We start from the raw sequence: 12,575 nt of genomic DNA on the forward strand, positions 1-12,575 counted from the left end.
AGCCCTCTCTTGTTTGTCTTGGGTTCTGCTCCTCCACTTTCAGATAAATTTTCCAGGTAGAATTTAAAGATGTATTTTACAAGTGTGTACTAAATAATCTGGGGTGAAGACCAGATTGTGTAGTAGGCAGGTCAGAGTACTGGATGTCAAGACTCCTGAGTTCTGTCTCGAACACTGCCAGACCTGTTGTGTGATATAGAGCAGGTCATTCTGCCTCTGTTTTTCCATCTGTAAAATGGAGATGATGATGATGTCTCATAGGAATGTTCTCAGGCTTACATAATTATTTGTACAGGGCTATGTGATTCATGGCTGAAAGGGGCTATGTAAGTATAAAGTAGTATCATATATGATTAAATCGACTCAGTTCCCTGTCTAGACTGAAAGAGCCCAGCTTTGAGAAAGGGGTGGGAGTGACTGGAAAGAACTAAATTTAAGAGTAAAAAAAAAAAAAAGAGGTACTAGTAATTAATAGTGAAAATGGTTCCCAGGGAAGTTTATAATCTCTTAAGTGTAGTGACAAGGGGAAATAGTTAAGCTCTAAGAAAGAATGCATGGCATGGCTGATTAGTCACTGCAGAGCCTCTGCAGACCGCTCATACTGGTTGGGATAATGGTGAACCAGGAATTCCAAGCAGCTGTCTAATCCAAGCACTGATTGACAAGGTCGGTACATCAAAAAAAAGCAGCATGTTGGATCAAGAAGTTAAAATTGTCAGACCATTCTGCGGAGCAGCATTTCTCATTCTGATAATTGCCCGCATGGCGTTCTGGTGTTTACACCTGCATGATAGATGGGGCCATGCATGTTTTCTCAGCTATGGGTGGTAGCAGGGAGGGGATATTTCAATTAGAGTGTGAATAAATTAGAATTGATTATAAATAGGGCTATTTGTTTGTACTACCTAAAAAGGTATTAGCTGTGAACCTGGTATACTTAATCATTGTGGAAGGGAGCCGGAAAGTTAATAAAACACACTGCAGATCCTTACAGAGGAATGTGAGCCTTCGGTTAAATCTTTAGTTTTTTGTTTTAAAAACTCAACCAACAATTTAAAGGCACATACACTGTGGTGTGTGTTAAGAATTTTTAATGGAGCAGTCTAAACAATGCACAAAATTGGCAGTAATAAGTTATGTTCATATGAAAGTGGAAAGTGAGGGAGCACACAAATGTGAACAACAAATCATAGATGCCCTCAGATCCAGTTCCTCCGTTATGGAATTCCTTTCCATCAGAAATTTGGGAGCACCCTGGAAATAAATATGTGTAGAGCAAAATGGAAAACTCCTCTCTTTATGAACATTTCCTACAATATCAGTCCCTGAAGATTAACTGACAGTACTGTGCTAACAATAAGCAACAGAAATCATGTAACACCTAAATAACAGTAATAACTAAAAAACTGCCCACCCACACAACAGCCGTTTAATGCAAGGGAGAATACAAGGCAGCTCTTTAAGCTTGATTTGTGGAATTTTTGTGGGCACTTCAAAGTCACAGTGATGAGTAAAACGTAGCTAGCTTGATAAATACAAAGTACCTAGATACACAAATGAATCAGAGGGTGCCCCCAATAAAACAAAAATTAGGACTTCAGTGTTACAGGAACCACAGTGGTACAAACTAAAACAAACACGTAACCCAAAACTTCCCAGGATCTTCACACAGTACTGACTAGTGGGGATTCTTTTACAGTTCTGAAAACAGGTGAACCTGCACATTGCTAGGAAAAAGCCTAGCTCGATGGATCTCCTCTAAGTAGCTAATATATAGATATACACATACACTCTACCCATACATTACTGCAATTAAAGTGAGAGGCCTCTCACGTAGATAAGCATTTTTGTTCTGTGAAAGCATCAAACTACCAGCCAATCCAAATATTACTTAATCAGGTCATCTTGAAGTTAATGCCAAAATCCCACTTAGGGTATATGTTAACTGTAAGCTTTATATAATAAGCTTAACTCGTCCTCTATAGCAGTAGTTCTCAACCAGGGGTCTGGGGCCCTCTGGGGAGTCGAGAGCAGGTTTCAGGGCATCTGCCAAGCAGGGCTGGCATTAGACTTTCTGGGGCCCAGGGCAGAAAGCCAAAGCCCCACCACCTGGGGCTGAAGCCTGGGGCTCCAAGCTCCACCATGCGGGGCTGAATCCAAAGCCTGAGCAACTTAGCTTCACAGGGCCCCCTGTGGCATGGGGCCCCAAGCAGCTGCTCTGCTTGCTACCCCCTAACCTTGGCCCTGGCTGTTATGTGCAGAAAAAACAGTTGTTGTGGGACAGATGGGCCGTGGAGTTTTTATAGCATGGGGGGGGGGAGAGGGCTCAAAAAGGAAAAGGTTGAGAACCCCTACTTTCTTGCCTGCACAGACAAACACATACTGGTTCATTTAAATGGGGCCCAGAGTGTACCTAAGTTGGCGCAGGGAATTCATCCCAACTTACCAGAAAATGTAACTTGTCTGCATATCCAGTGAGTGGTCATTTTATGATGTTGTCCAGTATCAAAATGTACATATGAGAAAGAGAAAGCTAAGCTAGCCATGTGAATCTTAAATCTGAGGTTAACATCTCAGAATGTAACATGGCATTGGTTAAACATCAATATAGCAGCACCCGTGTTTGTGTATTTTTTCCTTTCTTTAATGTTTTGTTAAGTTTGACCTGAATAAATCAGATGCAAACATCAGTCCTCATCTCTCCCAGCGTTTCTATCCTACCTCTTCCAGGAGTTTTTTGAGAATTCAGTCGACTGATTATGTGTTGAATTCTTCCACCTCGCCTCCCTCACCTTCACAAAATGAACTCCTCAGCACGCATCTGCATTGGGGAAACAATGTTCGATACTTTAGAGCATTATTTTCCTCATGGAAGAAATCTGTTGGACCAAGGCAGTCTTCCAAGGGTAGATAAGAGAGTGGAAGCCCAAATTCTTGGAGTATTAGCACTTTGACCCCAAGTGGAGTGGTATTGGGAAGGAAAGCCATAGACTTCAATGAAACTGTGGTAATTTACACCCGCTGAGAATCTGCCTTCCTGGTTTGTGGAGATCTGAGTTCAATTCCTGATCTGCCACAGTCATCCTATGTGTCCTCAAGCAAGTTGTGACAGATGGACAATGTCCTGTAATATCCTGAACAAACTAAATGGAATTAAGATAAACGTTGTTAATCCTTATCAAATTAGGGTTAATACCTTTGGGGTACATTGTATTAAAAATGCAGTTGTGTATGTGGGTGTTGCGGCATTGCATGTACCTTCTCTAGTAAGTAGGGGGGTGCTAATGTAGTTCCTCCATTATCAACCCTTTGAAGGTACGCATATACTAGTTCAAACTGGATTCTCCAGGGACCAACAGACAAAGAAAGAGTTTTTTAGATAAATAGTCTGGCTGTCAGCTGGCTCCTGGCTTTTTTTCTGAGCTAGCAAACAGACAGGACCCCTGGTCCACGGAGGGCCCCAGGCTTTAGGATAGGATTGGGAGGACTTGGCCAGCTGAGGCCCTGTAAGATTGGGTGCTTGTTCTGAGCTGAAGCTGTGATTAACTTGTAACCACAAGGAATTTCCTTGGGTGGAGGGTTGAAGGACAGCTCCTTCCAGAGCCCATGTTAGAGTTGGGGTGATGTGTGGTAAACTTATTAAAGTACGCTTACTTAGAAAGAGCTGTTTGGTACCTTATAACTGTAGCAATTACACCCATTAACTATCTCTGCAGAGAAAGCAAGCAGGTGTGCTTGGGCAACCTCTCTTTGCTTGGGAAAACATAGTGAAGGCAGGGAACTTGTTCAGCCAAGACATACCCCGGTCAGAAGGGAGTGTGATAGAGTCATAGAAGATTAGAGTTGGAAGAGACCTCAGGAGGTCATCTAGTCCAACCCCCTGCTCAAAGCAGGACTAACCCCAACTAAATCATCCCAGCCAGGGCTTTGTCAAGCTGGGCCTTAAAAACCTCTAAGGATTGAGATTCCACCACCTCTCTAGGTAACCCATTCCAGTGCTTCACCATCCTCCAAGTGAAATAGTTTTTCCTAATAGCAAACCTAGATCTTACAGAATTTACAGTCCCAGAACTGCAAGCACTTACGTGTATACTTCACTTTAAGCATATGAGTAATTGCGTTGACTTTAATGTGACTGTTCACAAGCTTAAAATTAAGTGTGTGAGTGCTTTCAGTTGTGGCCCCTGAGATTCTCAGGTGATAAAATGCTACTTCATCTCCTCCCTGGCAAAGTGAAAGAATACTTTTCCCTCCCCTGCTAAACAACATTTTAAATCCTGGGCAGGGTTTCCATTTTCTACCATGTCTCGTAGAAAAGAGAGGTCTATGTAAGTGCCTGAAACTGAAGTCCTTTTGTTTTTCTGTCGCTCCTCAGCTCCACCCTCTCCAGTGGAAATTTTTTGGCGCCTGTTGTTTTGTAGTCTGTTCTATGGCTAGGTGTCTGAGTTTTTGCTGTGTAAGAGACAATGACTCCGAGTCCATATGATTCAGAAAGGGACCCAATGAAAGGGTTCTTCTAGCATAATCACCTCACACTTTCAAATAGTTTCAGAAGACCAATAAGTATGTGTGTCAGAATTCCTACTAAGCACATTCTCGGTGCCAGGTGTTGGTCACATTCGTATATTAATTCTTTCGTTGTGGTTGTTACTGCTGGTTTTATTCCCTCTCAGTTTCTGAACCTGCACCTAACATTTCTAGCAATACTTCGCAGTTTACCAGAAGCTTTTTGTTCATCTATGAACTGTAGGTAAATTTACCTTATTATAACACTTTTGTGACTCATGTTTTCTTCAGAAGTACATAACAGCATGAAGAAAAATAATACATGAAATGATCTCTGCTGTAGTCCACAGATAAGCACTGCTTTTGTATAGGGGACTTCTAAAACATTCATACTGTAATGGTGTCTCAGATTTTCAAATATACTTTATGTGTGATCTCTACATAGACATTGTGTGTGTAAGCTGTATTATGTACAATTTTGTTAAAAGATAGTGAGCTGCAGTTTGCATTCAGTGAAATTTGTGTATCTACATTGTCTTCAACATTTCACAGGAATAAATGATGGCAAAATTTAATTCAGCGTGTCTGAGGATTTCAAAGAAATAGATTCTTAATCCCAGGGTGTTATCTGATGTGGATTAAATTAGAAATCATTCCTTTCCTGCTGCTATGAAGGACCGTATTGAGTCACCTTAGAACACTGAAGTTGAAATCCAAGTGAAATTTAGTCATGAAAAGAATCTCTAGTGCAATTCATTAACTGTAGCATGAATCTCATTGATGGGTATGTTACCGTTCTGTGGTTCTGCCCATGTTACATTTGTGGAGTACCGCTTGAAGTGAATGGAAATACATACTTGAAGGTTAGGATAAGGTCTTCTGTGCATATATGGCCAGGCTGTTCATGAGATGAGCAATTAATTACAGGGGAGATGATAAAAAGCACAAATGGCACCTATTGACTTGGAGATGGGAATCTAACTCCACTTTGTGCCTTTGAAAATCTTCCCTCATATCAACTAATCAGTTATAAAAAAAGGTGCACAATATGAAAATTGCTGGCCTGTTGAGGTCTCTCCTCACTTTTACTCTTCTCATTTCCTTCTCTCTTTTCTGTTGTGATTTTGCAGCTGACGTTTTGTGTGCTTGTTGCAGTCCAGGGTATTAACAGGATTTTAAAGTTTTAGCTAGCTAATGATGGGGACAAATGAGTGAAGTATTCCAACCCTACAGGGAATTCTATTTTTGGTATTTATTAAACTTTCCTGTCGTACAATATATACTGACAGTGATGAGTGTTAGACTTCGCACCATGTGAAAAATGAACATTTTAAATATGGCATCTTTTTTATTCCAGCTTCCTAACCGTTTCCTCCATGTGCTGCATCACTGCAGGCTGTTGAGCTGGGACTTAGTTGCCAATCAATATTCTGTGCTGAGAAAAAGAAATTGCTGCCACTCAGTGGGAAAATATATAACCAAACTTGCGACCTGTTTAAAAAAAATGTCCACTTTGAAGTCTGTTTTGTAGATTTAATTAATGCAACAAGAGTTTTTATTTTACTCTCAGTGGAGATAATCTTAATCCATTCACATCGACCTTTTCTTGTGCAAATTAGCTGTACACGCTTGTTTAAGCAAATGGCCCTTCGGAAGATCTCTTCCTAATGACAGGGTTTATAATTGAAAATTGGCTTACTCCCATCTGTCTGCCCTGTGTGAGAATATAAAAGTAGATCTGTGTATGTGTGTGTATATACGCACACACACACATACATATTCATCTTCTATTTATATACATACAAAAAAAATTCTGTGCCTGCAGGCCATGATTAAATTAGATTATTAGAGTTAGAAAATTTCAGTGCCGCATGTTACTGTCAAAGTAGCTACTGTCAAAGTAGCACCTGTCTCCAGAGTGCCGGTAACATCTTGAGAAATGAGGGGTATTTAATCTTGATCCTTTTGTCTCAGACCCAGCAGGCTGCAGGGTCAGCTCCATTTACAGTTCCATAGGTTTCCATTAATACAGAAGTACAATTAGCTAATAACTGGCTTGAAACTGTTAGGATTTGATGTGTGTTTTTGGTAAATGGTTTTGAGGTGATTGATGGAATTGGAACAAAAACAGTAGTATCGAGCTTAAAGCTTTAATTTTGAGGATCAGAGGTCATTGCAGCTCTATGGTTAATTATCAGAATTTGTTTCTGTGCTTTTTTTCTTCAGCTAATTTCCCCTTCCTCCTCCACCCACCTCCCTCTTCCCCCCCCCCCATATAAAACTGATGACCCTTCTTTATTATTTCCTGATTGATTAGGAAAGATTTGTATGGTATAGCTCAATATTCTGGGCTGTTTTTACAAACGTCTTGGTCCGAGGTGAACAAATTAATGCTTGTTTGTAAATAAATCTGGTTCACTATGTGTAGAGTCTTGAAACCCTGTTTTCGTGAAGACAGTTGGTCTTAATTGTCTGTATTTTCCTTTCAAACTCAGAGCTCCCGCAAAGATATTTCAGCAGTAAAAAACACCATATGTATATTCATAATAACAAAATTGATGATTCCAAAGGCAAAATCCCTTTTGTCTATTCTCTGTTAACCGCATTGATTGCCTTTCTATTACAAACAAAAAAGAGGTGGGAGGGAGAAGTGGAGGAGAGGAAGAAAAAGACACAGAGAGAAATGTGTAACCTGATGGTGAGCGTACAGACATGGACTTGATTGGAGATGATTTTATCCAGATGTATATCAGCAGATGTTTGCATTTTCATGCACATTTACTCTAAGACTCATCGTTAATTTGATTTTCTCTTTCTTATCTCCCTCCATCACCACCCTGTTCCTGTTAGGTATGATTATCGTGAAATGCTGCACAATGCCACTTTCTGTCTGGTTCCCCGTGGCCGCAGGCTTGGATCCTTCAGGTTTCTGGAGGCTCTGCAGGTAAGAGCTGGGAATTAAAACATTGACTGTGCTGGTTGGAATTCAGCTGGTGATAGCAAGAGGTGGTGTTTGGGGTTGTGTTTAATTTCCCTAGTGGGCAATAATCCACACTGTGGAAGCCTCTAGTCATGCTTATGAAGCAATTGGCAGCTTCTTCACAGGAGGGGCTCGGCACTGAGCTCATCTGAAGGCTGAATTGCATTGCCTCCATGAAGAGGGTTTCCCTGCTCATTGTAGAGGAGGCAAAGTCGGATTCGTTTAGAGTGCTGTTTGCCCAACTGAATCTGGATTCCCAGGGGAGACCTTGACCTGTTCTAGCAAGTCCTGGGGCAATAAACATAGCTTATTGTTTTCAGCTGAAGCAAACTTGCCTACACGTTGTTTGCTGGGCTGCATCCTTAATGTGCAGATGATGGTTCTGTTCTGCTACTTCCCATCTGAAAGTAATGCAGCAAGAAGGACATTCAAACCGGCTGCTGTCTGTGTGTTTAAAATAGTCTTCTGTATTGTGTCAGAGGCGGGACTCCCCAACTTCTCTTCACCTTTTGAAATCTTTCAGTCAGCAAGATGCTCTCTTTTGTTTAGCTAGCAATGGAGAGCAAAGGCACAAGGTTTGAAAATCCTGTGACAGGCAGTGTGGTTCAGTAGATAGAACACTGGAGCAGGTGTCAGGTAACGAGGGTTCTATTCCTACCTCTCCCACTGAGCCACTCTGTCTCCCCCTGCCAAAGTCACTTCTCTCCTGTTTCCCCTCCCCTAAGCACTGCAGTAAGAGTCAACAACTCCTACCTTCTGGTCTTTACTAAGATACTGACTACCTGTGTTACTTCACCTAGGGTCACATCGCCCTTTTTCTCTGGTATTCCCACTCTATACCTATTTCCCAGGGAAGTTGTGAGGCTTAATCAATGGTCTGTGAAGAATTCTGAAGATGAAAACTCTGCAAATTGTTGTTGTGTTGGGTGGGTTTTAGACGGTGTAATGTGGTTTCCTTACCAACGGACAGAATCTTTACCCATTGCAAATACTGCTGTAGCATAGACTTGACTAGATCAAAGTTACTGCACAGAATTAGAGAGCGAGAGAGAGACAATGTACTGCAATTAGAAAACTTCCCCAGTGTTCCACTTATTACTGGGCATGGGAAAGACCAGCTCATTTATTGTACGGTCTGGGCAATAATTCAGACCAGTTAAATCTGGCTTGGTCTAGAAGAAACTGAACCACCACAGCAATGGCCTGATCCAAATCCCATTGAACTCAGTGCGAGCCTTTCCACTGACTTCAACAGACTTTGAATCAGGTCTCAAGTTCTGGTCTGATTGAGGAATAGGTGGCGGTGAATTTATTTATTATACAGAACCAGTAATGTAGTGTTTACTAAACATTACACAATTATGGTTGGTGCCCCAAAGAGTTTACATTTTAATAATAGCACATAGTATATTGGACATACCGGCAGAACAAAAGTTGGTGATAAATGAGTGATATATGTATATATTTAAACATAAAGTCAATGGATTAAATTTTCCAAACTGGTCTCTCTGACTGTGGCTAGGTTTTGTATGTGCAGTTGTTTGCAAGCACAGAACGTGTACTACGATGTACAAAGTGGATAACTAAACATCTAGCCTTATGGAAAAGAGTTATAGAGTTAAATATCAAATACATTTTCAAAGGGTTTTTCTTAAACCATCTTATGTAATTTAATAGAGAATTACCTCCCTAGAGAACTCTGTAGTTGTTTCACAAAACATCTACATCCGAGTGTAAATTCTCCTTTGTACATGCAAAATCAGGGTTTCCCTGCATGCAAACAAATGTGGAGCCTGTTTGGAGAGTGGAGATCAGCTGGAATCTTGGCAGATGTATTGTTATGTCTGCCTTGTAGGGCTCTTTGCCGGTTTTCTTTTTTAATGTCTTTCATGAGAGCTTGGGTCCTGACTCCTGCAGAAAATGCCAATAATTCAATTTGTATGCACTTCAAAGTTTGTGCTAATCAATGACCACACACTCAGCACCTCTTCTGACGTTTGCAATTCCTCTCTCTGCAGGCTGCCTGTGTCCCAGTTATGCTTAGCAATGGATGGGAGTTGCCATTTTCCGAAGTGATTGATTGGAACCAAGCTGCCGTCATAGGGGATGAGCGACTGTTATTACAGGTAAGAAAACGTCTGTGGCCTTCAGCATATTGCTAGAGTGCTGCTGCCGCCCACTAAGCTTGTCGGAAGCTGAATCCAAAAGGTCAGTCAGGGTTAGGGTCACTGTAAATATGAACCCATTTATTATGACATCATTCATTTTCTGACCGGAAGATCGCTCAGACATTGTTAAACACAGCAGAAACTTTTTAAGAGTATCAAATTTCTTTTGACAGGTTTCAGAGTAACAGCCGTGTTAGTCTGTATTCGCAAAAAGAAAAGGAGGACTTGTGGCACCTTAGAGACTAACCAATTTATTTGAGCATGAGCTTTCGTGAGCTACAGCTCACTTCATCGGATGCATGCTGTGGAAATCGCACAAGACATTTTATGAATTTTATTTTATATTTTATATTCATTTTATGAATTTTATAAAATGTCTTGTGCGATTTCCACAGCATGCATCCGATGAAGTGAGCTGTAGCTCACGAAAGCTCATGCTCAAATAAATTGGTTAGTCTCTAAGGTGCCACAAGTCCTCCTTTTCTTTTTGCGAAATTTCTTTTGGATGCCTCTCTAATACGATGCCCTCCGTTATCTACAAACTCCATGCCCTAGGGTGGACACATCATTTGGGAACAATTGCTGCCCCCCCGTACTTGCGCTGCAGAATACCTAAGTCTGCAAAGAGACCTGTTGATGTAGATTGCTGTATGTACAGGGAGATGGGGACACTGAAGATGTTACCTGTGGAGTAAGGTGCTACCCAACGTTGGTGTGGGAGGCAGAATCTGTCCCTTACTTTTCTGTACCTCACTTTTTCATTTTTAGGAGTGATGTTGCTTATCTCCGCGAAGTGTTGTGGGACTCAATTAATTGTTTATCTCCATGAGGGAGAATGAAAGAGGGCTATAGAATTGCCAGTTAGTGTTATGTTATTACAGTCTTTATCGGCTTCTTTCTTAAAGGCGCTCAAAGATTGTTTTTCCTATTTCTATAATACTATTTCCGTGTTTTCTTCCAAATCAGTTAGAAGCCAAAGTATACAGTAATATCATTAAGGAAACACCATTGAAAATCAATTTCTCCAGTGCAGCACCTGTTAAAGGATGAGCAAAGCTGTGGCTGTAGTCCATTGGCTGGGGCACTAAACTGAGATGTGGATTCTAGATTTCTGGCTCTGCTATTGAACTCCTGTGTGATCTTGGACAAATCAAGTATCGCTGTGTGCCTCAGTTTCCCCCTGCAGTAAAATGGGCATCATGATTCTTCTGTGATTTCTAAAGCACTTTGAGGCAAATGGGTGAAGTGCCAAATTTTAAAGGTATTTAAGTACTGAGGCACTAGAAATTAATATCAGCTAGGTGCTCATCCCTTTTGAAAATCCCCCTAGAGACACTCTTCTGCATCTTTAGTTCATGAAATTAGGGATTTAAATAATATGTAAACAGTAATTGTGTAACTGATTAAAATTCTATCGGTTACATCTATCGGTTTACCTGGGGAACTAGGGGTGCAGCACCCCCACATTTTAGAATCATAGAATCATAGAACTGGAAGGGACCTCGAGAGGTCATCTAGTCAAGTCCACTGCACTCAAGGCAGGACTAAGTATTATCTAGACCATCGCTGACAGGTGTTTTTCCAACCTGCTCTTAAAAATCCCCAATGATGGAGATTCCACAACCTCCCTAGGTAATTTATTCCAGTGCTTAACCACCCTGACAGTTAGGAAGATTTTTCTAATGTCCAACCTAAACCACCCTTGCTGCAATTTAAGCCCATTGCTTATTATCCTATCTGCAGAGGTTAAGAAGGACAATTTTTCTCCCTCCTCCTTGTAACAGCCTTTTATGTACTTGAAAACTGTTATCATGTCCCCTCTCATAGAATATCAGGCTTGGAAGGGACCTCAGTCCAACCCCCTGCTCAAAGCAGGGCCAATCCCCAATTTTTGCCCCAGATCCCTAAATGGCCCCCTCAAGGATTGAACTCACAATCCTGGGTTTAACAGGCCAATGCTCAAACCACTGAGCTATCCCTCCCCCTCTCAGTCTTCTCTTCTCCAGACTAAACAAACCCAATTTTTTCAATCTTTCCTCATAGGTCATGTTTTCTAGACCTTTAGTCATTTTTGTTGCTCTTCTCTGGACTTTCTCCAATTTGTCCACATCTTTCCTGAAATGTGGCACCCAGAACTGGACACAATACTCCAGTTGAGCCCTAATCATCACGGAGTAGAGCAGAAGAATTACTTCTCGTGTCTTGCTTACAGTACTCCTGCTAATACATCCCAGAATGATGTTTGCTTTTTTTGCAACAGTTACACTGTTGACTCATATTTAGCTTGTGATCCACTATGACCCCCCAGATCCCTTTCCACAGTATTCCTTTCTAGGCAGTTATTTCCCATTTTGTATGTGTGCAGCTGATTGTTCCTTCCTAAGTGGAGTACTTTGCATTTGTCCATATTGAATTTCATCCTATTTACTTCAGACCATTTCTCCAGTTTGTCCAGATCATTTTGAATTTTAATCCTATCCTCCAAAGCACTTGCAACCCCTCCCAGCTTGGTATCGTCCACAAACTTTATAAGTTTACTCTCTATGCCATTTTCTAAATCACTGATGAAGATATTGAACAGAACCAGACCCAGAACCAATCCCTGCAGGACCCCACTCTTTATGCACTTCCAGCATGACTGTGAACCACTGGTAACTACTCTCTGGGAATGATTTTCCAACCAATTATGCACCCATCTTATAGTAGCTCCATCTAGGTTGCATTTCCCTAGTTTGTTTATGGGAAGGTCATGCGAGACAGTATCAAAAGCCTTACTAAAGTCAAGGTATACCACATCTACCACTTCCCCCCATCCACAAGGCTTGTTACCCTGTCAAAGAAAACTGTCAGGTTGGTTTGACACAATTTGTTCTTGACAAATCCATGCTGACTGTTACTTATCACCTTATTATCTTCTAGGT

The 12,575-nt window shown here is 41.2% G+C and overlaps 1 protein-coding gene across 1 annotated transcript in view; it reads left to right on the forward strand.

Annotated features, from left to right (window-relative positions):
- Nucleotides 1–12,575, forward strand: part of EXT1 (exostosin glycosyltransferase 1) — a 270,254-nt gene that overhangs the window by 230,860 nt on the left and 26,819 nt on the right. The window contains exons 2-3 of the mRNA XM_027828563.3: nucleotides 7,357–7,450; nucleotides 9,505–9,612. Coding sequence (XP_027684364.1) covers nucleotides 7,357–7,450; nucleotides 9,505–9,612 — 202 coding nt within the window. The remainder of the gene's footprint in view (nucleotides 1–7,356; nucleotides 7,451–9,504; nucleotides 9,613–12,575) is intronic.

This window comes from Chelonia mydas, chromosome 2, assembly GCF_015237465.2.
Source record: "Chelonia mydas isolate rCheMyd1 chromosome 2, rCheMyd1.pri.v2, whole genome shotgun sequence".
In the NCBI taxonomy this organism is placed as follows: domain Eukaryota; kingdom Metazoa; phylum Chordata; order Testudines; family Cheloniidae; genus Chelonia; species Chelonia mydas.